General features: G+C 39.6%; 1 protein-coding gene across 2 annotated transcripts in view; it reads left to right on the forward strand.

Moving 5' to 3' along the window:
• CHRNB3 (cholinergic receptor nicotinic beta 3 subunit) overlaps positions 1-23,810 on the forward strand; it is a 54,706-nt gene extending 30,896 nt beyond the window's left edge. For both annotated transcript variants that reach the window (XM_037813302.1, XM_037813301.1), the window contains 3 exons: positions 18,544-18,653; positions 18,871-19,753; positions 21,680-23,810. In XM_037813302.1, coding sequence (XP_037669230.1) covers positions 18,544-18,653; positions 18,871-19,753; positions 21,680-21,814 — 1,128 coding nt within the window. In that variant the 3' untranslated portion in view covers positions 21,815-23,810. The remainder of the gene's footprint in view (positions 1-18,543; positions 18,654-18,870; positions 19,754-21,679) is intronic.
• The last annotated feature ends 4,124 nt before the right edge of the window (positions 23,811-27,934 follow it).

Below are 27,934 nucleotides of genomic sequence, written 5' to 3' on the forward strand. Positions count from 1 at the left end.
AGCCCACACCACCGCCCACTACTCTGACTTCTTATGCTTCATTTCTCAGCTTACACATCATCTCCTCTGAGATCTTTCCTGTCCACTCCACTGTTCTATATCATTATACCCAAATCATTACTTCAATGCAGTGATCACAAGGTGTGGATATTATCTATCTGTCCATTTACTTTTTTGTTGTCTGGGTCAGCCCAGGAGTATATGGCATCTGGGTCTTTGTTTTTCACCTCTCTGTGCTCATGGCCTAGTACAAGCCTTGCATATTTGTTTAAATGAATTAATCCCCCGAACTGTGAACCCCATAGATCACTACTTCTGTATTATCTCTGGCCATAGCTGCTAATCCTGCAGCTCCAGGTTGAGTAAGTAAGTCGAATCAGAATTTCTGAGTTAAAAATCTGTTCCTGATGGTGTTTACCCCAGTTCCTTTAGAAAAATTTGTAAAATTAATATTTGTTTGCTAGGGTTTGCAACAAGGCAGGAACACTAGAATTTTACTTCTTCTATTTTCTCCTTTGCAGGGTAAAACTGGGCTTAGATTAAGATTGGCTGTTTCTATAGAAGGAAGAAAACTGGCTCCAAGACTCAGGCAATTAGTTTCTAGCATTCTTTATGTTCCAAATGGAAGGAACTGTGAGGGTGAACTCATTAGCTGGGCTCAGTAACATTATTGTTTAAAAATGAGCCTGGGAAGAACACATCTCTGGAGCCAATCCGCCCAGGTTTGTGTCTGTCTCTGATGGTTGCTGGCTGTGTTCCTACAGCAAGCTGCCCGATGGAGAGCCACTTGGATTCTTCCCAGGATTGGACATGGAATTTTTGTTTGCAAGTGGCAGAGAACCCAACCCAAACTGACATAAGCAGAAAGAGTACCTATTGACTTCACATTCTGAAAAGTCCAGAGATAGGGCTGGCTTCACATGCACTTAATCCAGGGGGCTCAAACAATATTCTCAGGACCTGGTATTCCTCTCCTTCAGAATGTCTCTGGGCCCCACATCCTCTGGACTGGACCTTTCCATCCAGGCTTTCCTCTAGTGGTAGCAAAGTGGCCACATCAGCTCTATATTCAAAATGCTTCTCATATTCAAGTCCAGTAGGAAAGAGAAGGCTCTGCCTCTTTTCCTGTGGCCCCTGAGGGTTCATGGCATCTCATCAACTCTGGTTTGGTTACTTGTCCATCCCTGAAAATCACAGTGGACAGGTCTAGGATACAGTTCTACTCCTGGAACAGGTTGCAGAGTCAGCTCCACCCAAAGCTGGTGGCTGAGAGTGAAGAGAGGTGGTTCCCTGAAAGGAAAATGATGTACTTTAACTAGGAGAAGGGCAGATGAATTTGAGGCAGCAGACACAGTAGGTATTTATTATTTTATTTCCTGTCCAATCATCTCTTTCTGCAAAGATCGTTTGACACGCCACTTCCTTCATAAGGCTTTGCTTACATGTAGCTGAAAGCCCTGATATTACAGTTCATCTTTATCCCATAATATTTGCTCCTATTGATCATCATTGAACTTGGGCACAGTGTAACATGCTTATTTGTATAATTCCTCCACATTTTAACAGATATTTTACTATTAAATTCAAGCAGTTTTTTTTTTTTAAACAGAAGTGAGGTGGGATCCTGCTATTGTTGTTTTTTTTTTTTTTAATCATCATTTTATTGAGATATATTCACATACCACGCAGTACTACAAAACAAATCGTACTTTCGATTGTTTACAGTACCATTACATAGTTGTACATTCATCACCTAAATCAATCCCTGACACCTTCATTAGCACACACACAAAAATAACAAGAATAATAATTAGAGTGAAAAAGAGCAATTGAAGTAAAAAAGAACACTGGGTACCTTTGTCTGTTTGTTTCTTTCCCCTACTTTTCTACACATCCATCCATAAACTAGACAAAGTGGAGTTTGGTCCTTATGGCATTCCCAATCCCACTGTCACCCCTCATAAGCTACATTTTTATACAACTGTCTTCGAGATTCATGGGTTCTGGGTTATAGTTTAATAGTTTCAGGTATCCACCACCAGCTACCCCAATTCTTTAGAACCTAAAAAAGGTTGTCTAAAGTGTGCGTAAGAGTGCCCACCAGAGTGATCTCTCGGCTCGTTTTGGAATCTCTCTGCCACTGAAGCTTATTTCATTTCCTTTCACATCCCCCTTTTGGTCAAGAAGATGTTCTCCATCCCACGATGCCGGGTCTACATTCCTCCCCGGGAGTCATATTCCACGTTGCCAGGGAGATTCACTTCCCTGGGTGTCTGATCCCACGTAGGGGGGAGGGCAGTGATTTCACCTTTCAAGTTGGCTTAGCCAGAGAGAGAGGGCCACATCTGAGCAACAAAGAGGCATTCAGGAGGAGACTCTTAGGCACAAATATAGGGAGGCCTAGCCTCTCCTTTGCAGCAACCGTCTTCCCAAGGGTAAAACTTATGGTAGAGGGCTCAACCCATCAAACCACCAGTCCCCTATGTCTGTGGTCATGTTAGCAACCATGGAGGTGGGGTAGGCGAATACCCCTGCATTCTCCACAGGCTCCTCAAGGGGGCACTACATCTTTTTTTTTTTTTCCTTGTTTGTCTTTTTTCTTTTCTTTCTTTTTTTTTTAACTTTCCCTTCTTTTTTAAATCAACTGTATGAAAAAAAAAGTTAAAAAGAAAACAAACATACAATAAAAGAACATTTCAAAGAGACCATAACAAGGGAGTAAGAAAAAGACAACTAACCTAAGATAACTGCTTAACTTCCAACATGTTCCTACTTTACCCCAAGAAAGTTACATAATATAGCAACATTTCTGTGAACTTGTTCCTACTACATCCATCAGAAATTAACAGACCATAGTCATTTCTGGGCATCCCCAGAACGTTAAATAGCTTATCTGTTCTTCTTGGATTATTGTTCCCCCTTCCTTAATTGCTCTCTACTGCTAGTTCCCCTACATTCTACATTATAAACCATTTGTTTTACATTTTTCAAAGTTCACATTAGTGGTAGCATATAATATTTCTCTTTTTGTGCCTGGCTTATTTCGCTCAGCATTATGTCTTCAAGGTTCATCCATGTTGTCATATGTTTCACCAGATCGTTCCTTCTTACTGCCGCGTAGTATTCCATCGTGTGTATATACCACATTTTATTTATCCACTCATCTGTTGAAGGACATTTGGGTTGTTTCCATCTCTTGGCAATTGTGAATAATGCTGCTAGGAACATTGGCGTGCAGATATCTGTTCGTGTCACTGCTTTCCGATCTTCCGGGTATATACCGAGAAGTGCAATCGCTGGATCGAATGGTAGCTCTATATCTAGTTTTCTAAGGAACTGCCAGACTGACTTCCAGAGTGGCTGAACCATTATACAGTCCCACCAACAATGAATAAGAGTTCCAATTTCTCCACATCCCCTCCAGCATTTGTAGTTTCCTGTTTGTTTAATGGCAGCCATTCTAACCGGTGTTAGATGGTATCTCATTGTGGTCTTAATTTGCATCTCTCTAACAGCTAGTGAAGCTGAACATTTTTTCATGTGTTTCTTGGCCATTTGTATTTCCTCTTCAGAGAACTGTCTTTTCATATCTTTTGCCCATTTTATAATTGGGCTGTCTGTACTATTGTCATTGAGTTGTAGGATTTCTTTGTATATGCAAGATATCAGTCTTTTGTCAGATACATGGTTTCCAAAAATTTTTTCCCATTGAGTTGGCTGCCTCTTTACCTTTTTGAGAAATTCCTTTGAGGTGCAGAAACTTCTAAGCTTGAGGAGTTCCCATTTATCTATTTTCTCTTTTGTTGCTTGTGCTTTGGGTGTAAAGTCTAGGAAGTGGCCTCCTAATACAAGGTCTTGAAGATGTTTTCCTACATTATCTTCTAGGAGTTTAATGGTACTTTCTTTTATATTGAGATCTTTGGTCCATTTTGAGTTAATTTTTGTGTAGGGGGTGAGGTAGGGGTCCTCTTTCATTCTTTTGGATATGGATATCCAACTCTCCCAGCCCCATTTGTTGAAAAGACCATTATGGCTCAGTTCGGTGACTTTGGGGGCCTTATCAAAGATCAGTCGGCCATAGATCTGAGGGTCTATCTCTGAATTCTCAATTCGATTCCATTGATCTATATGTCTATCTTTGTGCCAGTACCATGCTGTTTTGGCAACTGTGGCTTTATAATAAGCTTCAAAGTCAGGGAGTGTAAGTCCTCCCACTTGGTTTTTCTTTTTTAGAGTGTCTTTAGCAATTCGAGGCATCTTCCCTTTCCAAATAAATTTGATAACTAGCTTTTCCAAGTCTGCAAAGTAGGTTGTTGGAATTTTGATTGGGATTGCATTGAATCTGTAGATGAGTTTGGGTAGAATTGACATCTTAATGACATTTAGTCTTCCTATGCATGAACATGGAATATTTTTCCATCTTTTAAGGTCCCCTTCTATTTCTTTTAGTAGAGTTATGTAGTTTTCTTTGTATAGGTCTTTTACATCTTTGGTTAAGTTTATTCCTAGGTACTTGATTTTTTTAGTTGCTATTGAAAATGGTATCTTTTTCTTGAGTGTCTCTTCAGTTTGTTCATTTCTAGCATATAGAAACATTACTGACTTATGTGCATTAATCTTGTATCCCGCTACTTTGCTAAATTTGTTTATTAGCTCTAGTAGGTGTATCGTTGATTTCTCAGGGTTTTCTAGATATAAGATCATATCATCTGCAAACAATGACAGTTTTACTTCTTCTTTTCCAATTTGGATGCCTTTTATTTCTTTGTCTTGCCGGATTGCCCTGGCTAGCACTTCCAGCACAATGTTGAATAACAGTGGTGACAGCGGGCATCCTTGTCTTGTTCCTGATCTTAGAGGGAAGGCTTTCAGTCTCTCACCATTGAGTACTATACTGGCTGTGGGTTTTTCATATATGCTCTTTATCATGTTGAGGAAATTTCCTTCAATTCCTACCTTTTGAAGTGTTTTTATCAAAAAGGGATGTTGGATTTTGTCAAATGCTTTTTCAGCATCTATTGAGATGATCAATTGATTTTTCCCTTTCGAGTTTTTAATGTGTTGTAATACATTGATTGTTTTTCTTATGTTGAACCATCCTTGCATGCCTGGAATGAACCCCACTTGGTCATGGTGTATGATTTTTTTAATGTGCCTTTGGATTCTATTTGCAAGTATTTTGTTGAGGATTTTTGCATCTATATTCATTAGGGAGATTGGCTGGTAGTTTTCCTTTTTTGTAGCATCTTTGCCTGGTTTTGGTATTAGATTGATGTTAGCTTCATAAAATGAGTTAGGTAGTGTTCCATTTTTTTCAATGTTTTGAAAGAGTTTGAGTAAGATTGGTGTCAGTTCTTTCTGGAAAGTTTGGTAGAATTCCCCTGTGAAGCCATCTGGCCCTGGGCATTTATTTGTGGGAAGATTTTTGATGACTGATTGGATCTCTTTGCTTGAGATGGGTTGGTTGAGGTCTTCTATTTCTTCTCTGGTCAGTCTAGGTTGTTCATATGTTTCCAGGAAATTGTCCATTTCTTCTACATTATCCAGTTTGTTGCCATACAGTTGTTCATAATATCCTCTTATAATTTTTTTAATTTCTTCAGGATCTGCAGTTATGTCACCTTTTTCATTCATTATTTTGTTTATATGGGTCTTCTCTCTTTTTGATTTTGTCAGTCTAGCTAGGGGCTTGTCAATCTTGTTGATCTTCTCAAAGAACCAACTTTTGGTGATATTTATCCTCTCTATTGTTTTTTTGTTCTCTATGTCATTTATTTCTGCTTTAATCCTTGTTATTTCTTTTCTTCTACTTGGTTTAGGATTGGTTTGCTGTTCATTTTCTAGCTTCTTCAGTTGATCCATTAGTTCTTTGATTTTGGCTCTTTCTTCCTTTTTAATATATGCGTTTAGTGCTATAAATTTCCCCCTCAGCACTGCTTTTGCTGCATCCCATAGGTTTTGGTATGTTGTGTTCTCATTTTCATTCGTCTCTATATATTTATCAATTTCTCTTGCTATTTCTTCTTTAACCCACTGATTGTTTAGGAGTGTGTTGTTTAACCTCCAGGTATTTGTGAATTTTCTAAGTCTCTGATGGTTATTGACTTCTAATTGTATTCCATTGTGGTCAGAGAATGTGCTTTGAATAATTTCAATCTTTTTAAATTTATTGAGGCTTGTTTTATGTCCCAGCATATGATCTATTCTGGAGAAAGTTCCGTGAGCACTAGAAAAGTATGTGTATCCTGGTGATTTGGGATGTAATGTCCTGTAGATGTCTGTTAAATCTAATTCATTTATCAGATTGTTTAGGTTTTCAATTTCCTTATTGGTCTTCTGTCTGGTTGATCTATCTATAGGAGAGAGTGATGTGTTGAAGTCTCCCACAATTATTGTGGAAACATCAATTGCTTCCTTTAGTTTTGCCAGTGTTTCTCTCATGTATTTTGTGGCACCTTGATTGGGTGCATAGACATTTACGATTGTTATTTCTTCTTGCTGAATTGCCCCTTTTATTAGTATGTAGTGGCCTTCTTTGTCTCTCAAAACATCCCTGCATTTGAAGTCTATTTTATCTGAGATTAATATTGCTACACCTGCTTTCTTTTGGCTGTAGCTTGCATGAAATATTTTTTTCCATCCTTTCACTTTCAGTTTCTTTGTGTCCCTGTGTCTAAGATGAGTCTCTTGTATGCAACATATTGATGGTTCATTTTTTTTGATCCATTCTGCGAATCTATATCTTTTAATTGGGGAGTTTAATCCATTTACATTCAACGTTAAAACCGTGAAGGCATTTCTTGAATCGGCCATCTTATCCTTTGGATTATGTTTGCCATATTTTTCCCTCTCTCTATTAATATCCTTTATTGTACCCATACCGAATTTCTTTAGTACTGAACCTTTCTCCAAGCCTCTCTGTCCTGTCTTTGTTTCTCTGTCTGTAGGGCTCCCTTTAGTATCTCCAGTAGGGCAGGTCTCTTGTTAGCAAATTCTCTCAGCATTTCTTTGTCTGTGAAAAATTTAAGCTCTCCCTCAAATTTGAAGGAGAGCTTTGCTGGATAAAGTATTCTTGGCTGGAAATTCCTCTCACTCAGAATTTTAAATATATCGTGCCACTGCCTTCTTGCCTCCATGGTGGCTGCTGAGTAGTCACTACTTAGTCTTATGCTGTTTCCTTTGTATGTGGTGAATTGCTTTTCTCTTGCTGCTTTGAGAACTTGCTCCTTCTCTTCTATGTTTGACAGTGTGATCAGTATATGTCTCGGAGTGGGTTTATTTGGATTTATTCTATTTGGAGTTCGCTGAGCATTTATGATTTGTGTATTTATGTTGTTTAGAAGATTTGGGAAGTTTTCCCCAACAATTTCTTTGAATACTCTTCCTAGACCTTTACCCTTTTCTTCCCCTTCTGGGACACCAATGAGTCTTATATTCGGACGTTTCATATTATCTATCATATCCCTGAGGTCCATTTCGAGTTTTTCAATTTTTTTCCCCATTCTTTCTTTTATGCTTTCATTTTCCATTCTGTCATCTTCCAGGTCACTGATTCGTTGTTCAACTTCCTCTAGTCTTGTACTATGAGTGTCCAGAATCTTGTTAATTTGGTCAACAGTTTCTTTAATTTCCATAAGATCATCCATTTTTTTATTTAGTCTTGCAATGTCTTCTTTATGCTCTTTTAGGGTCTTCTTGATTTCCTTCATATCCTGTACTATGGTCTCATTGTTCATCTTTAGTTCTTTGAGTAGCTGCTCTAGGTGCTGTGTCTCTTCTGGTCTTTTGATTTGGGTGCTTGGGCTTGGGTTATCCATATCGTCTGGTTTTTTCATATGCTTTATAATTTTCTGTTGTTTTTGGCCTCGTGGCATTTGCTGAACTTGATAGGGTTCTTTTAGGGTTTGTAGACCAGTTGAAGTCCTTATCTCTAATTTATCAGATCTACAGCTTCGTGGAGTACACTTTCTCTAACTAACCAGCAGGTGGCGTCCACGAGCCACCTGTTCTCCACAAGCCAGATCTCCCCTGCTTAGCCTTTTTGGTGAGTGGGGGAGTGAGTCTTGTGGGGCCCAATTGGTGTCCCAAGCTTGCGTGTGTAGTTGGTGTTGCCTGCCCTGTATGTGGGGCGTGTTTCTGGGCAGTCGGGGAGGGGGTTGGCCCTAACAATCAAATCTCCCTGATGATCCTAGAGTTTTAAAGCTGCTGCAATAGTCTAATCCTTCAGTTCAGTCCTGCCACAGTTTGTGTCTGCCACTGACCCACAAGTCTTTGGTATTGGCGTATGGCTCCTGAGACTTGCAAGTGGGCCCCTCTTCCAGGCTGTGCACCCCGGGTCCTCTGTTGAGGGATGACTGTGCTATGTCACAGGTGAGTGCCGTCCCCCCAGGGCAGTTCTGGGCTGCTGGGCTGTGTAGGGAGGCTCCCAGTCTGCTCAAATGATGGCTGAATGGGGCTTTGTTAATTCACACTGCTCCACCTTCCCAGCTCTGGGACATTCAGCTGAGGTTGCAGGGAAGGCTAATGTCCACGCCCAGTTTTGTGGTGTGTGCCTGTTATTTGAAGCACTTCCGTCACACTGGGTTGTCTGGGGCAGCTCTGGGCTATGGGGCTGGCGATGGGCAGGAGTGTTTCCTGTCCACCAGGATGGTGGCTGTGAGCGGACACCCCCCTTTTCTTGGGAAGTTGTGTTGTTTAGTGAATTTTCTCAGCCACTGGATTATTGCCTTTTGTCTCAGAGCTCTCTTAGTTCTGCTCTTGACTTGACGTGCCCAAATTGCAATTCTTTGAAGCTTTCTGTATTGAGCTTCTTAGAGTAATTGTTTTAGAAAAAGCAAAAAGGATTTAAAAAAAAAAAAAAAAAAACGGCCCTCCTCAGAGATCTAATGGGTTATTGAAATGCTAATAGACAAAGCAACCAGGGCCATTAAGGAGAGGTGCACAGGGCAGAGAGATCAGCTTTGCTTCGGGATTTGCATATGTGCCTCAAGGCCTGAGCTCCGCCCTTCCCCTTTCTGTGTTCACCAGAACTCCAAAAATCCTCTGCTTTTATTTTGGAGTTTTTCGTGTTGTTTTTTTTCTATGCCTGTCTCCTCTCTGCTGGGCTGGCTGCTCTCAGAGTCTCTGGTGTCTGGTCTCAGTCTATCTATGGTTGGAGTTTGAATCAGTAGAATGAGTTTTCGATAAGAGCAGCCACTGCAGTTCTCCCTTCTCCTTCCCGGAGCTGACAGCCCCTCCTCCCCCGGGACTGAGCCTGGCAGGGAGGGGCGCGGGTCCCCTGGCCGCAAAAACTTACAGATTTCGCTGATCTCAGCAGTTCCACGTTTTCATGAGTGTTGTATGAAGTATGCCCAAAGACAGATTGCTCTGTGGTGTCCAGTCCACGCAGTTCCTGGCTTTTTACCTACTTTCCTAGAGGAGTAACTAAAACTTACAGCTCACCAGTCTGCCATCTTGCCCCGCCTCCGGGATCCTGCTATTGTTTTAACCTGAGGACACAATCAATAAGCTTTATAGCTGTCAGCACCAAAAATAACTGTACGAACAGAGTCATGGGATGCTTGATAAAAGCAACTGAAGTTATGACAAATTTTAACACAAGTTTTTCCACTATGATGTAGCAGGGGAGAGGGAAAAGAACAAAAGACTTGGCTTCAGATGGCCCTCAGGTTGAATGGCAGCAAGGCCACCAGACTGCATACCTCCAGGGGCCATCAGTCACATCGTAGTCAGTGTGAAGTTGTGAACTCCTGGAGTTGTGATTGTGCAGCCTCTCCAGACCTGAATCCTGTTTTCCGTACAGATTTCCTGTGTGACCTTGGGCAAGCTACTTAACCTCCCTGAGCCACAGTTGCCTCACACTACTACAGCCTGAATGATAGGTAGCTTGCATTGAGAAAATTAGCATTGATAAATATAAAGGACTTAGCCCAGTGCATGACCCTTCATTGACACCCAATAATGATAACTCACTATTATTATCAGAATCACCAATATTAGGAACAAAAATAAATAAAGTTTTTTAATTTTCTCAGTTTATTTAAATAATCACATAAACATTCTCTGAAGCCGAGGTAAAAAGCATTTCACATCGCTAAGAGGAAAATATGTGGGTTATTCTACTCTCTTGTAATTTGCCCAGACTTGTTATCAGAAATCTGGCGAATTATTAGAATGTATGTTGACTCCTACAAACAAAAGATTTTTTTTTAAAAAATGATTCAGTAGCAAAAGCACAAACGTACATGCCATCTATTTCCTTGCCTTCGTCTTTTCTCAAGGAAAACTGTATTTTGCCTTGAACTCAAACAGCAGAGCAATAATCCTCCATGCTAACGCATCCTCATTCTCCATAAGACAGAGGTTTACCTAATTTTTCTTTCACAAGAAGAAAAAAAATTATGTAAAACAACATATTGTGACTGTCTGGGGTTGATCCCAAGAATTGAAGGCTAGTTTAAAATTTAAAAATCAACCATTGTAATCAATCATATTAAAAGAAGAAAAACTATATGATCATTTCAATAAACACCAAAAAAGCGTTTGACAAAATTCGGCATTCATTCCTGAAAAACACACACACACAGCAAACTGGGAATAAAAGAAAACTTCTTAAGCTAATAAATGGCATTTACAAAAATACAACAGCTAACTAATACATAATTTTGAACAGCTAAATGCTTTTCACCAAAGATTAGGAACAAGGGAAGAACATCCACTTTCACAACCCGTATTTAATTTAGCATCATACTGGAGGTCCTCACCAGTAAGTTAAGGCAAGGAAAAGCAATAAAAAGTATACACATAGGAAAAGAAATAAACCTCTGTATTTGGAGATGACATGACTGTCTATGTAGAACATCTACAAAAACTAAGCAAGGTTAATATACAAGGTTAATATAATAAGGTAATATACAAAAGGTTAATACACAAAAGCCAATTGTATATTTACATACTAACAATGAACAATTGGAAATAAAAAAAAATTAATATCATTTATAATAGCACCAAAAAACATTTAACACACATATAATTCTAAGTATGTGCAGGATCTGTGAGCAAAAAACTGTGAAACATTGATGAAAAAAATTAAAGACCTAAATAAATGGAGCAATAGATATTGGAAGACTCAATATTAAGATGTCAGTTCTCCCAAACTGATTTATAGATTCAAATCAATCACAATCAAAATCTCAGCAGGATTTTTTTTGTAGATATCAATAAGCTGATCTAAAAATTTATATGGAAAGCCAAAGGAACTGGAATAGCCAAAACAATTTTGAAAAAGAAGAACAAAGTTGGAGAACTCTCATTATCTGATTTCAAAACTTACTAAAAAATATAGTAGCCAAGACAGTGTGGGAATGATGAAAGGATAGACATTCAAATGGAATAGAATAGAGAGCCCAGAGATGGGCTCATGCAAATGAGACCAGTTGACTTTTGACAAATATGCAAAAGCAGTTCAATTGACAAAGTTTTGTCTTTTCAACTAAAGGTGCTAGAACAATTGAACATTCATATGCAAAAAACATGAACCTCATATATAATTAAAATAAACATTTTAAAATATCAAAATCCATAGGACTGTACAATACAAACAGTAAACCCTAAGGTGAACCATGGGCTACAGTTAATAGTACAATTATAAAAATGTTCTTTCATCAATTGCAACAAATGTACCACACTAATGCAAGGTGTGAATAATAGGATGGTACATGGAACTCCATATTTTATGCATGCTTTTTCTGTAAATCTAATAAAAAACAAACTGAACCTCAATCCATACTACACACTTCAAAAAAACTAACTCGAAAATGAATCATAGAACTAAATTTAAAACCTAAAACTATAAAATTTCTAGTATAAAACATAGGAGAAAATCTTGTGACCTTGGGTTAGGCAAAGATTTCTTTGATACAATACGTAAAGTACAATCCAGAAAAGATAAAATTGGTAAATTGGACTTGTCAAAATTTAAAACTTCTGCCTTGTGAAAGACGCTTTTAAGAGAATAGACGAACCACAGACTGGGGAAGAAATTTTTGCAGATCAGATATTTAACAAAGGGTTTGTATCCAGAATATATAGAGAACTCTAAAAACTCAGCAGTAAGAAAGCAAACAAACTCAATTGAAAATATACAAAAGATTTAAAAGACACTTCATCAAATAAGATATATGGATGTCAAATGAACACATAAAAAGGTGTTCATTACCATTATCATTAGAAAAATGCATATTAAAATCACAACGAGATACATCTCCACACCTATTATAATAGCTAAAATTTAAAATGTGACAATATCAAGTGCTGGAGAACATACAAAACAAATGGATGTCTTATATATTGCTAGTAGGAATGGGAAATGGTACAGCCACTTTGGAAAACAGTTTGGCAGTTTCCTATAAAGTTAAACATGCACTTATTGTATGACCCTATCATCCCACTCTTAAAGAAATAAGAATTCATGCTCACCCAAAAAAACTGAACAAAATGTTTATAGCAGCTTTATTGATAATCATCGAAAACTGGAAACAACCCAAATGTCTTAACTGGTGAATGAGTAAACAAACTGTGGGACAGTCATACAGTGGAATACCACTCAGTAATAAAAATGAACTACTAATACATGTAACATGGAAGAATACACAATGCATTTTACTAAGTAAAAGAAGTTGAAATAAAAAAAGTACATGCTATGTGATTGCATTTATATGGCATTGTGGAAAAGGCAAAATTCTAGGAAAATAGATCAATTGGAGATGTAAGGAGTGGGATTGATTACAAAGGGGCAGCAGGAGGGAATTTTTTTGGATGACGGAGATTGTTGGGGGTTAAATCTTGTCCTCCACAAAAGGCATGTTCAGGTCCCAAGCCCTGGCCTGTGGGTATGAACAATTTGTAAACAGGACCTTTGAAAATGTTATTAGTTAAGGTGCCCAAAACTGAATGAGGATGGGCCTTAATCCAATGTGACTGGCATCCTTATAAGCAAAGGAAATTGGACACGAAAGAGAAGCCACAGGAGAAGCAAAAAGCTGGAAGTCAACAGAACCCAGAAGAGAAAGGAGAAGACACTGCCATGTTCATCGCCATGTGATGGAAAAGCCAAGGAGCCCCGAAGATTGCCAGCCGGCCAGAAGATACCGACCCCAGGAAGAAGCAAGCCTTCCAGCCTCTGAAGCGAGCTGACAAATTCCTGTTGTTAAGCCAACAGATTGTATGGTATTTGTTTTAGCAGCTGGGAAGCTAAAGCACAGATGTTCTGAATCTTGATGTTGGCACTGGTTATACAACTGTTTGCATGTAGATCTGTACAGAAAAAGGTGAATTTTATTATGAGAAAAATTTTTAAGTGAATAAAGTGGAAGTGCAACCGAAATAGAAAATGCTACTATGAGTTCCCACTAACATTTCTGAGATTCAGACCTGCGGATGACAGGAAGCAAATTATTCAGCGGTAGGGTAGGGGGAGAATATATTTGCTCTTCAAAATGGGCAATGGAGGAGGAAGAAGGGAGAAGGCTGTGAGTACCAAGTAAATATGGTAAATACTTTATTAGATTGTGCTCTTAAACTGTCAATCTTCATATACGTGATTTTCCATAAACAGTCATGCAACTTTTTGTGCTTTAGATTCTAGCTTCTTAAGGGCTCACATCTTTTAAATTTTTTTCATCAAGGTTCGAGCCTCACAAATAATGTCTAAGGCATTCAGTGTCTCATCTGGGCTGAAACAGTTCCATCATTTTTCAGGCATCATGAATATTTGAGTATTTTGCCAGCTAGAGAAGTCATCCATCTGCTGACTCCTGATTTTTTTTTTTATTTTGAAATAAATTCAAACTTACAGGAATAGTTGCAAAAACAATACAAACCCCATACATAGAACTCCAGCATACCCCGACCCCCCTCACCCGATACCCCGATCCACCAACTTTAACATCCTGTCACACCACCATTTCTTTCTTTCCCTCCCTCTCTCCCTCCCTCCCTCCCACCCTATCATCCCTCATCTATTGCTCTGTCTTCTGAACATATGAGAGCAAGCTGCACACATCCCTGAACAAACAATATAATTCACATATACATTTCCCACGAACAAGAACATTCTTTTATGCATTCCCATTAAGCGCAGCTAATAAGTTCAAGAAATTCAACATTGATACAAAGCTTGCATTCTATATTTCCTTTTTTTTTCTTATGTCCCAACTGTGTCCCTTTGAGCCTCCTCTCCTCCATCCTCAGATCCCATCCAGGATCATCCTTGGCATTTAATTGTCATTATCTATTTAGACTGTCTTTTTTGTTCGTTTATTTGTTTTTCCACTTGTGGAAACATATATACAACCTAAATCTTCCCATTCCAGCCCCTTCCTAGCACTCCATTAGTGGAATTAATCACATTTAGAATGTTGCAATGCCATTACCCTCCCACCAATCATTACTAGAAATTTCTCTTCACCCCAAACAGAAACACTACATTCATTTCTTAATTCCCCATTGCCCTTCCCCTACTTCTTATAACCCGTACTCCACTTTTCATCTCTATGGTCATATTCTCTGATACTTTCTTTGTATTTACTGTGGGGCTTAAATTTAACCTCTTAAGTCTATAACAATCTTGTTTTTCTTTGATACCAACTTAACTTCAATAGGACACATAAACTGTGTTCCTTTACTCCTCCATTCCCCCCACCTTTATGTAGTTCTTGCAAAAATTACATATTTTACATTGAGTCCAAAATCATTGATTTATCATTACAGTTTATGTATATTAGATCCTGTAGGAAGTAAATAGTGGAGTTACAAATCAACAATACAGTAGTATTGGTATTTATATTTACCATGTGATCTTTACTGGAAATCTTTATTTCTTCATGTGGTTTCAATTGTTTAGTGTCCCGTCCTTTCAGCCTGCTCAGTTCCCTTTAGCCTTTCTCATAGAACTGATCTCCTGGTGATGAAGTCCTTCAGCTTTTGATTATCCAGGAATGCTTTCGTCTCCCCCTCATTTTTACCCTCCAGGTGTTTGTGAATTTTCTAAATCTCTGATGGTTATTGACTTCTATTTGTATTCCATTGTGGTCAGAGAATGTGCTTTGAATAAATTCAATTTTTAAAAAAAATTTATTGAGGCTTGTTTTATGTCCCAGCATATGGTTTATTCTGGAGAAAGATCCATGATCACTAGAGAAGAATGTGTGTCCTGGTGATTTGGGATGTAATGTTCTATATATGTCTGTTAAATTTCTCTCTCTCTCTCTCCTTTCTTTGTTTCTCTGTCTGTAGGGCTCCCTTTAATATCTGAAGTAGGGCAGCTCTTTTATTAGCAAAATGTCTCAGCATTTGTTTGTCTGTGAAAAATTTAAGCTCTCCCTCAAATTTGAAGGAGAGTTTTGCTGGATAAAGTATTCTTGGTTGGAAATTTCTCTCTCTCAGAATTTTAAATATGTCATGCCACTGCCTTCTCACCTCCATGTGGCCGCTGAGTAGTCACTACTTAGTCTTATGTTGTTTCCTTTGTATGTGGTGAATTGCTTTTCTCTTGCTGCTTTCAGAACTTGCTCCTTCTCTTCAGTATTTGACAGTCTAATCAGAATTTGTCTTGGAGTGGGTTTATTTGGATTTATTCTGTTTGGAGTTCGCTGGGCATTTGTGCTTTGTGTATTTATATTGTGTAGAAGGTTTGGGAAGTTTTCCCCAACAATTTCTTTGAATACTCTTTCTAGATCTTTTCTCTTCTGCTTTTGGGACACCAGTGGGTCTTAAATTTGGACGTTTTATTTTATCTGTCATATCCCTGAGATCCATTTCGATTTTTTTTATTTTTTTCCTTGTTCTTTCTTTTGTTCTTTCATTTTCCATTCTGTGGTCCTCAAGGATGCTGAGTCGTTGTTCAACTTCCTCTAATCTTGTATTATAAGTATCCAGTGTCTTTTTAATTTGGCCAACAGTTTCTTTTATTTTCATAAGATTGTCTATGTTTTTATTTATTCTTGCAATTTCTTCTTTATGCTCTTCTAGGGTCTTCTTTATGTCTGTATATCCTGTGCCATGCTCTTCTTCATGTCCTTTATATCCTGTGCCATGCTCTCGTTTGACTTTAGTTCTTTGATTAATTGCGCCAAGTACTGTGTCTCTTCTGTTCTTTTGACTTGGGTGTTTAGGTTTGGGTTCTCCATATCATCTGGCTTTATCATATGCTTTAAGATTTTCTGTTGTTTTTGGCCTCTTGGCATTTGCTTTGCTTGATAGGGTTCTTTCAGGATATGAAAAACACCAGTCTCTAATTTGTCAGATCTACAGCTTGGTGGCATACACTTTCTCTAACTAACCAGCAGATGGCATCCGTGAGTCTCCTATTCCCCTCAAGTCAGTTCTCCCCAGCTTTGTTTTTGTGGTGTGTAGGGATCTGATTCTTGTGGGGTTCAATTGGTGCACTAAGTTTGGGTGTGTTGTTGGTGCTGTCCACCCTGAATGTGGGGCGTGTGTCTGAGTGGTTGGGGAGGCAGGGGAGCTTTAATAATCAAACCTCCCAGGTGTTCCTGGAGATTTAAGGCTGTTGCAAGAGTCCAAGCCTTCACCTCAGTCCCACCACAGATCGTCTCTGCCTCTGACCCACAAGTCTCTGGCACTGGCATAGGGTCCCTGGGATTTCCGAGCAGGTCCCGCCCTCAGCCGTGCTCTTCCAGGACCCCTGCCAAAGGAAGGCTGCACCACATCACAAGTGTGAGCTGGCCCTCCAGGGAAGCCCTGGGCCGCCGGGCCGTGCAGGGGCGTTCCCAGCCTGCTGTACGATGGTTGAATGGGGCATGTTAATTTCCCCCTCTTCGCACAGCTCCGCCTTCCCAGCTCTGGGACAATTAGCTGTGGGTGCCCTAAAGGCCACTGTCCACAGCCAATATTGTGGCATGTGCGTGGTGCTGCGGGAAATGCTCCCCGTCACACTGGGTTTCTTGGTGCGGCTTGGGGCCGGGGGTCCGGCCCCGAGTGGGAGCATCCTCAGCCCACTGGGGAGATGGTTGCAAGCGGCGCAGTTTCTTTCTCCTTTTGACACCTCTCTGCCCCCCTGGCCCTGAGACAGTCAACAGCGGGTGTGGGTAGGGCTATTCTCCACGCCAGACACCAAGGCGTTGGGAGAGCCCACTCCTGCTGTGCTTCACTGCATGGTTCTTACTGTTGTATCCACAGTCGGTCCCAGGTTTTTTGTTTGTTTTTTTTTAAATTACTAGTACGTCTCCAAATGCCAACCCAGGTTTCCCCACACCGCAGTGTGGTTGCCAGACTTTTAGCCAGCTCACTCACTCATTTCAGAACGCAGACTCCCGGTTTCACCAAATGGACGGTCCCTGAGAATTTAGCAGACCTTGTGCAGCTGGTGCATCGCTGGAACTGGTGTTCTGGGTCACTTTCTGGCTTTTATCTAGTATTTTTCACAGAGGTGTTTTCTTGCCCTGTCTTACCTAGCCACCATCTTGGGTTCTCCTGATTTTTTAATGACAAATTTGATACCACTGGGCTCCAGGCCTTACCCTGAGCACACTCTTCTAACTCTCTGAAATGTGATTTCATGTTCTCCTACATCATTACTCAACTGTCCACATGAGGGCCAATGGACTGGAAGAATTTAATTTTCAGGTCAGATTTTATAAGACTCTGGATCCAAAGTCTTTTTTTTAATTCAATTTTATTGAGATATATTCACATACCATACAATCATCCAAAGTTGGATCCAAAGTCTTGTAAATAAAGTTCATTTCTGCTGCAATTGGGTCACCCATACATCATCCTCTAGACCTTCATAATCCAATCAATTAATAATCAAGTTTGTTGATCTGAATCCATCAGCTTCTGTAAAACATGCTTAATGACGTTATTCTATTATGAGGAAAAATACGTAACCATCTGGAGACTAGTAATATCAGGACTGCAATTTAACACTGTAATTGGGAGCTCACAAAATAAAATTCAGATTAGAGCTTAATAAGAAATTCTTGGGAAAATATTTTTTCATTTAATAACATTATAATGTCATCAAGAATAGTCAGCAGATACTAGATGTTTTGTATTAACATAATGGATAGATATTTGGCCAAGACTCTTGATTGATGTTCCAAATAATTTGGTACCCATTATCATGAGATTAAAATCGTACTGGACCAACTCTCCTAGAAAACTGTTATATCTATCAATTATATTTCTTGTTTTGTGTGTTTCTTAAGAGAAAGGAGTCTGAAAAAGTAGATCATGAATCAGTGGCATTTGTTGCTGAGCTTCTTTGTTATGAGAGGTAGACGTAGTAATTTGGGAAATATCAGACAAGTAAAATACATGGCCCTGGGTAAGATCGGGAGCCAGTCTCGTTCAAATTGTGTTCTAAGAAATGTACTGATTCCAGAGAGGGTCATAAAATCAAAGCAGATGAGCTTCCCTCACTTAATATCCCACTGGATCTGTAAATTAAAAGAAACTTTCAGAGCCCATGTTCTAATCTACTGAATTTTCAGAATGATATTACAATATATTAATTTCATACAGGAATGGACAGACCACAAATTACGCTGGAATCCTGATGAATATGGTGGAATTCATTCAATTAAAGTTCCATCAGAATGTCTTTGGCTTCCTGACATAGTTCTCTTTGAAAAGTAAGTATCACTGAGAAAAAAATATACTGGTCAGATTAGGACTAGGAAGAGAAAAGCCTGATTTTGGCAAAATAATTAGGCGACATATACAGCTTAAAGGAACAAAAGTATTATTTCTTTTAAAATATTGTTTGACACTATGGTAGATTTTAAGAAAAACAACAAGCCAGCCAAAAAATGCTAACTAACCCCTAAAGTGAAACTACTTTTATTACAGCGCTGATGGACGTTTCGAAGGCTCCCTCATGACAAAAGTCATAGTGAAATATAACGGAACAGTAATCTGGACTCCTCCCGCCAGTTATAAGAGCTCCTGCACCATGGATGTCACGTTTTTCCCATTTGACCGGCAGAACTGTTCAATGAAGTTTGGATCATGGACTTACGATGGTACCATGGTTGACCTCATTTTAATAAACGAAAATGTTGACCGAAAAGACTTCTTTGATAATGGAGAATGGGAAATATTAAATGCCAAAGGGATGAAGGGAAACCGGCGGGAGGGTTTATATTCATATCCATTTATCACTTATTCTTTTGTTCTGAGGCGTCTGCCTTTGTTCTACACGCTCTTTCTGATCATCCCTTGCCTGGGGCTGTCTTTTCTCACAGTTCTGGTGTTCTATTTACCTTCTGATGAAGGCGAAAAACTTTCATTATCAACATCTGTTTTGGTTTCCCTGACTGTGTTTCTTTTAGTAATTGAAGAAATAATCCCATCTTCTTCAAAAGTCATTCCTCTCATTGGAGAATATCTGTTGTTCATCATGATTTTTGTTACCCTGTCAATTATTGTTACCGTCTTTGTAATTAATGTTCACCATAGATCTTCTTCAACATACCATCCCATGGCCCCCTGGGTTAAGAGGCTGTTTCTTCAAAAACTTCCTAAATTACTTTGCATGAAGAACCATGTGGACCGCTACTCCTTCCCAGATAAAGATGAAAGTAGACCAGAAGTGAATGCTAAAGTCCTGGAAAAAACAAAACAAAAACACATTCATGATGGAGAAGAAGTTTTGGTTGCTTTCTTGGAAAAGGCCGCTGATTCCATTAGATACATTTCCAGGCATGTGAAAAAGGAACATTTTATCAGCCAGGTGAGTAAACTGGTATTTGTAATAATGTCGCTTTTGTGGTGTGCTGAAGACTAATATTTTGATATGTCTTTACAGCAACATTTTGACATTGTTTAAAATGTGATATTATTAGCTATCTGCTTTACATATATAAAAATTTAAAATACACCCTGATTAAAATGGGAATTTTAGTATGAATTTTTAAGAAGGTCACAAAAATATTATGAGCAAAAGTGAAACAATTGTAGATTAAACACTATTTCTTATTGTTCACCTCAATTCTATTTTAAGTTGGTTATTCTGCTCTCTGGCCATTATCTTTCATTTTTTCATGGGATGAAAAAATACCCATGGTATTTAGAAATAAAAGACCAGAAAGAATCAGATTTTTAAATTAATATGAAAATCTGGTATTACAATAGATATTTTGGTGAAGGAAGAGAGTATGGTTATTTAGTTTACAGATTAAAAAAAAAAAAAGTTGCAGAAAAGTCCTGGGCTCAAATCCAATCCCTTCTCTGTATGAGTTGAGACAAGGTAATTAACCTGAGCTTCAGTTTTCTGAGCTATAATTCAGGACTGGTGAGACCTACCTAGAAGTGTTATTGTGAGGAAGAAATGACATAAAATATAAAACATGTATTGCTCACCCAGCACTTTTGGGCCCACCTTGTGATGACATAAGCAGTTGATAAATGTTTATACCCAACTTCCTTCTTCTCATTTCTGTTCTTCCTCTAAATGATCCTTCCACAATGGAGTGAAAATATTATTTGACATACAAATATTCAGTGTAAAGAAAATTGAAAAACTTGTCTGTTTCTTAAAATAGAGACCAATTTATGTTATATTGGGATCAATTATTTTACTCAAAATCTGTGAAAATTAATGTCAAGAACATGATCCCAGAAACAAATTTGCAAAAGGATGTTTTTTTAATGAAATGTGTTTTTTATTTTAATGAAATAGTCTGTTTCATCTTCCTTGCTAAACCACTGCCTAGTGTCTGTGAAAGAAATTTGTCAAATTTTTTTCAACCACTTAGAGGGGAAAAAAAGCACTAGAAAAACAATTGCCACACTATAGAACAAACATTTCGGCAATTCTTGTGTAGTTTTTCCCCAAGATTTTATTTCTAAACCTTTATGTACGTACAATACATTCAGGTCCTCCACCAGCGGCTTCTCATAGTAGTCACCTCTTGTTTGCTCTCCCTTCTAGGATGCCAGGCCTTCTGTTCTATTCCTTCTTTACAAAATCTCCATATAATAAGACTGGGACATTTCTTTTCCCTTAGAAGATGCAAGCACGCCCCTGTCTTTCGTTCCTCCCCAGCCTTGTGGCTCCTTCCTACTCTGCAGCCACTTATGTAGACTTATTTCCCATTCTCCCGCCATGTCCCTTTCCTAACAAAGAGGACCTGGGTTTCCTGTCTCCCTGTGGATGTCCGTCAAGCCCTGGTCAGTTCTCCTCCTTGGCAGCATCCACCATTCTGGAGCTTTATAGTAGCCACACTCACATGTGGAGTGGAAGAAAAGAGGGCCTGTGACATTTGACCACAATAATTTTTAAATTTGTGATAAATTTCATATGCAAATCAGGAAACATCACATTAATATATATTGGCTTTTTATTTGTCATAAATCAGGCTTTTCCCACTTTGAACTTTAATCAGTAATGTTAACAAATGCATAAATTGTCCTGTTTTATCTATTTTACTCCTTCAATGTTGATGCAAGTGTTCCTTCCCAGGCTGTTTTTGGCAGTCGCTATTAGTAAAATGACTGCAAATAATCTGAGCCTTTGTTGTAGGTGAATGAATGTTAGGTGCATTTTGAAAATGTAAGTGCCATAAAATCTGAATATTAGTTTTTAAAAATACCTTGCAATCAATTCAGAACAGTTGCCCAGCATCTTGAATTAAAGACATCTTTTCCTCCTTTGCAGGTAGTACAAGACTGGAAATTTGTAGCTCAAGTTCTTGACCGTATCTTCCTGTGGCTCTTTCTGATAGTGTCAATTACAGGATCAGTCCTGATTTTTACTCCTGCTTTGAAGATGTGGATACATAGCTACTACTAGGAACAAGTCCCTAGAGCAATTTAGAAGACACCCCATAAAGACAAAAGTATACCTTAGAACTGACATCCACCTGGCGTGCATACAGAAGCCACATCCACGTGCCCAGTGCATGGCCCTCACGGAAATGGCAAGTGTCTCTTGATGGGAGAGAGCTTGGTAAATGTGGGTTTACCCACGGTTAATTTGTAGTTGCCACTAGAGTGAGTTGGGCTGAAGTCCAGCAGAATCTCCCCAGGCTCCCACCTTGGCCTCCCCAGACATTCAGGGAGGAGTCTTATGTCTGGGCCTGGGGCCTCAAGCCAGAAGGCACTTGGAACTGATGCCGTTTGTGAGACCTCTAGGAGGAAGGAGGCTGATGAGGCAAACCCAGGGAGGCCCACCAAGAATTCAAGGAGGTCCTTGGGTCGAGTCATTTGAGTGGGCAGGACCTGAATTTCTTTTGTTTCTGTTAGATTCCTGGGTGGTTTTGCCTGAGATGCAAACTGGGACCCTTTGCTGTATTTTGTGCTTCTCTAGCAATGTGTCTGAACAAATCTCAACAACCTTTTGGGAAGTTACACTGGTAGAACAGCACCTGGCACAGCACTTGGTCAATTAATGTCCCCGCAAAATGTCAGGAATCTCACTTGAATGAAGTAGTTGTTATCATGGTTTATTCATAGCATTTTCAAGGTTTTCAGATGGTGAGACTAGAACCTTCTGTCAATTGTGATTTGCTTTAAGGTCATATCAAAATAACTTATAATAGAAACAAATTCATCTTCTACCATTCATTAATACTCACTATCTGCTAGAAAACTGAAACACAGAACATTCTCTGATAATGCTCTTTTATTTCACCTTATCTGATCTAATCCACTTCAACAGTACGTGTGGAGCAAATTGCCACAACAGTGCATCGTGGGAACACAACAAAAACTTTCAGTACTCGATACAATAAAAGGAGTCCAGAAAGATTACAGGATAAAGAGTCCAGAAAGGGCAAATCACCTTGTCACTTACACAGCAAAAAGAGTTCAAAAGAGCAGGGGAAGAAGTCCCATCACAGCCAGTCTCCTGAGTGGCCAAAAACTGCTATGGGTTGGGGTTGGTAGATGGCAGCTCTGTGTGCCCCACTTTGCACTGGAGAAGAGAGACTGGTCTATACTGTTTGAGCTCCCTCCTACCCTGTAGAGGAGGCTCCTCCATTGCCTCTTCTAGCTTCTGGTGACCTGCTGGCATTGCTTGGCTTTCGGATGCAGAATTTCAGTCTCTGCTTCTTTTGTCATGTGGTGTTCTCCCCTTTTGCCTGTCTCTGTGTCTAAATTTTCCTCTTCTTATAAGGACACTAGTCATATTGGATTAGAGTCCACCCTAATCGAGTTTAGCCTCATCTCACCAAATCACATCTTCAAAGACCATATTTCCAAATAAAGTCCCATTCATGGACCCAAAGTTAGGTCTTGAACATATATTTTTGAGGAACACAATCCAACCCATAAAAATATGATATCTTCATCCCAGAGTTGTTTGGGCAGAGAACAGAGATGTATCTGCAGGGCCCCTTGGGGACTGAGAAAAGGTGTGGAAGTATTAAGCTTCCCACCTACGGAATTGCTGATGTTCTCACAGGCATTGGGGACTACCAGATTGGAAGGCCAAGCCCTCGATCTTGGAGCTTGCCCTTTGAAGCTTATTGCTTGTTGTAGGTGAATGTTAGGTGCATTCACCTTGTGGTTGTGCCTGGGAGTCACCACTGGAGAGCCTCATTTGTTGCTCGGATGTGGCCTCTCTATCTGAGCCAACTCGGCAGGTAGACTTGCTGCCTTCCCTGCTATGGGACCTGACTCCCAGGGGTGTAAATCTTCCTGGCATCATGGGACATGGCTCATGAAGATGAGCCTAGACCCAACATCATGGGATTGAGAAAGACTTCCTGGTCAAAAGGGGGAAGAGAAATGAAGCAAAGTGGGGTTTCAGTGGCTGAGAGATTTCAGGTGGAGTCGAAAGGTCAATCTGGAGGTTATTCTTATGTGTTATATGGATGTCCCTTTTAGTTTTTAGTATATTGTAATAGCTAGAAGGAAATACCTGAAACTGTTGGGCTGCAACCCAGTAGCCTTGATTTTTGAAGACAATTGTCTAACTAGGTAGCTTACATGGTGTGACTGTGTGATTGTGAAAACCTTGTGGCTCACACTCTCTTTACCCAGTGTATGGACAGATGGGTAGGAAAATGGGGACAAAAATTAAATAAATAATGGGAGGAAGGGGGTGTTTTAGGTGTTCTTTTTTACTTTTATTTTTATTCTTATTTTAATTTGGGGGGGAGTAGTGAAGATGTTTGAGAGTTGATTGTGGTGTTGGGTGCATGGTTATTTGCTGTTGCTGTGAACAGTTGATTGTACACTTTGGATGATTGTGTGGTGTGTGAATATATCTCAATAAAATTCAATTTAAAAATGATATCTTAAAGAAACATTTTATTACATTATAAAATTTCCAAAATAGCATTATCAAAATTAAAAATTCCATATTCAAGTTTCCATAACTGTCTCAAAAATATCCTTTATAGTTAATTTGTCTAACATACGATTCAACCCAGGACCATATTGTTATGACTCTTAAATTAATTTAAACTCTTTCTTGGCCAGACTTGTCAAAAGTACTAGATCAATTTTCCCAAAAAATATCCCCTGGTTTGGATTTGTCTGGTTGCTCACCTCTGGAATCATTTAGCTTGTTCCTCTGTCTCCTATGTTTCCTGTAAACTAGTTGCAACCCTAATTGTAATTTTAGTTCAATAATTTTTGACTGGAATACATCATAGATGATGACGTGCAGTTCATTTTGTACTGTATCAGGAGATACAACATCTAGCTGTCGTCTCATTAGTGTTAAGATGAATCCTGCTTTAGGGTGATGACAGCCTGATCTCTTTGTTGTGCCAAGTGATGAATTTAGTAGTATGGTCTGTGCCATAAAACACAGCAAAGTTATAAAGACTCTTTTCTAACTGGCCATGTTGAAACTCTGTAATTTTCAAAGAGAAATACTTTTATGTATTTCTGTACATAAAAGCACCTACTATTATGTGTCAGAAAGAAATCATTTAATTAATAGCCATGGTGACTACTGTTTATGTTTAACTTGACATGTATTCCTTCTCTGTATTAAGACTTTCTGTTTAGTATGTCAATAAAATAATACTGAAAAATAAAAGTAACATTATCTCTTTGACTCACAGACATAATCTTAGGTTTGGGAAAACTAGCCTAGAGCAGCTATGTATCTACTGGTATAGGTTATTGCACGGTCAGGCTGGGTTAACCACTGACGAACAGGGTAGCCAGGTCTGTTGAAGAATTTGATATGCCCACCAGGTGCTCAGGCATGGTCCTAGCTTTGGGCAGCAGGAGGAGAGCCAGCCAGATCGGAGGAAGGAGTATCCAAAGGAATATAAATGAAAGAAGGAGAAGAAACATTATGAAGATTATCTCAGGTAACCTTGAAGCTGCCCTGTGAGGAAGGCATTATGATCATCCCTGTTTTACAGAGGAAGTTCTCCTCATCTGCAAAAAGGTCAACCCTACTGTTTCTCCAGCAGGATGGACGATTCTGCCACTAAGTCCCCAGGGAGGGTGCTGTGGCTGCCCCTCACCAAGCCTACTAAGCATGTGCCCTCACAAACCTTTGTCCCAAATGAATACTCTCACGAGGGCTCCCATTTTTCATATGGACCATTGTGGGCATTCTACATTGGCCTGTCCTACACATTGCAGGGTGCTTAGTGTCTGTCCCCAGCCCCCAGGCCCTAAATGGCAATAGCACCCGCGGTCATTGTGACCACAAAAAATGCCCTTTTAGACATTTTCCAGTTACCAACCAGAAGTAATGTATGTGCGCATATGTTGGGGCTGGGGGAGTGTTGCAATAGCAACTCCAGAAGAGAATTGCTAGATACTACCGAAGGGTTGAGATGAAAGTTTCAAATTCTAAAGTGCCAAGGCCCAGGGAGAAGTTGGGGTTGGTTGGGGATGTCCCAAGGACGTCCAAGCCTTAGATGGAGCCCCCTTCGTTCTCAGAGTCTTCCTCTTCCTCTCCCACATCCTGCAGTCCTGTCCTTTTTTCCCCTTTCCCCTCCTGGCTTTCCTCCTTCCATTTCCATTTTGCTCCCTCTTATCTTACCTCTCCCAACAGAAGGAATCAAGCCTCAGTTTGTTTAGTCAAAGACTGCAAACTCATGGCCCTACAGACATGTTTTGTTTGGATAACACAGAGACTTTACTTTTGTTTCTTAATTTAGTTGCTGCATTTTAAAACTAGGAGATTTTATTTTTTAAAAAACTGGATATTCAATTTCTCTTGAAAAATCAGACGATCAAGCACTTGAAGCCATGGTTTGTCATTGATGACAATGGACTGGAGCTCAGTGAGGGGCAAATCGGCCTTTAGATGGGACACGCCACTCCGGTTTGGCTCCTTCTAAACCCTGAGTGATAGCCTTCCCTTGGCCTAGTCCCTTTGCACTTCAGCACCTGTTCAATGTCAAAGGCTTTTCTTTTGTACCCACAGGGAAATGTGAACTGGTAGAGTAGTCAAAAAGAGGAAACCCTGTTGCTTCCTCTCATGCTTCCATTCTGGCTTGTGGCTTGTCTTCCCCCAAATATCTGATATTCAACACAGTTTGGATTCAATGATTGATATCCTTCTGAAGACTCATATGTGGTCTACATGAGATATTTGTATTCCCCACCATGTTAAAAAAACTTTGAGACTTTTTTTGTTTGTTGTGCCAACAAACAGTCCTGACCTTCCTAAAATAAGAGAGCCTTTTCTGTTCTATCTCCCTACTGGTTGACACTACAAAGCTTTCTCCCCCCAACTGGCTACTGGCAGTGAAAAATGCCCCCCTCCCCAACAAATCACTCTTGCTACTCTAGTTATTTTCCCCTGACTTAGTTGGGGTGTATTAGTTTCCCAGCTGCTAAAACAAATACCATACAATAGGTTGGTTTAAACAATGGGAATTTATTGGATCACAGTTTTGAGGCTAGGAGAAATCCAAAATTTAGGCATCAGTAAGATGATGCTTTCTTCCCAAAGACTATGGCATTCTGGGGCTGGATGCTAGTGATCCTTCATCCTTGGCTTTTCTGTCACATGGCTATGCACATGGTGGCATTTTCTCCTTTCTTTTCCAGGTTCCGTTGACTTTCAGCTTCTTCTTCTTGTTCCCTTTGGCTTCTCCCTCTGTGTCCAATTTCCTTTGCTCATAAGGACTTCAGCCATATTGGATCAAGGTCCACCCTCACTCAGTTTGGGTACACCCATCTAATAACATTTTTTTTTTTTCCCGTGTTCCAATAAAATTTTATTTACAGAAATTTGGCCCATGAGCTCCATTTGCCCTCCCCTCTCTAATCATTTGAATGTTGTGTCTACCTCGAATGGTTATTCCATATGAGGTCAGAGCACTTGTTGTTTCCACCATCAATGTTTATTGAATGATTGTCTAGAAGGACCCTTTGGATAAAGCTTCCTTTCCTCATAGCCCAGCAGTGGGGTGGAACTGAATTTGCTAAACTTCCAACTACCTTGGGGCTGTGTTATCCACCTCCAAGAACCCAGGATCTGCCCAGGACCCACAAGGGCTCAGGTTCCTTCCCAGTAGCAGGACTCTATAGAAAGCAAAACTCGACAAAGATCCTACCTGGAGCCTGGGATACCGTATAGAATCTAATAACATCTTTAAAGTTCTCATTTACAAATGAGTTCATACCCACAGGACCAGGCTTGCGGCCTGAAAAGGCCTTTTGTTGGGGTGATGATTCCATCCCCACCATGAGGTGATTTGAGGGTAGGGAGAGAAGATGGGCTCTCAGTTGATTTATTATCTTTTCCTATTCCCATCCCATGAGAGACATACAATGGGGGATCAGGGGGATGGTTTAAGAGTCAGGAGATTAGGGTTGTAGTGTTGTATTTGTTATTAATTAACTGTGTGATCATGGATAAGCCACTGTACCTCCTAAGATAAAAGAGTTAAATACTCTATGAGCTACATTCCATCTCTAGAAGTCATTGATTCCTTAGTTTAGATACACAAAGTCACCTCCGATCACACACAACACACACACA

Source organism: Choloepus didactylus, chromosome 20 (genome assembly GCF_015220235.1).
Source record: "Choloepus didactylus isolate mChoDid1 chromosome 20, mChoDid1.pri, whole genome shotgun sequence".
NCBI lineage: Eukaryota > Metazoa > Chordata > Mammalia > Pilosa > Megalonychidae > Choloepus > Choloepus didactylus.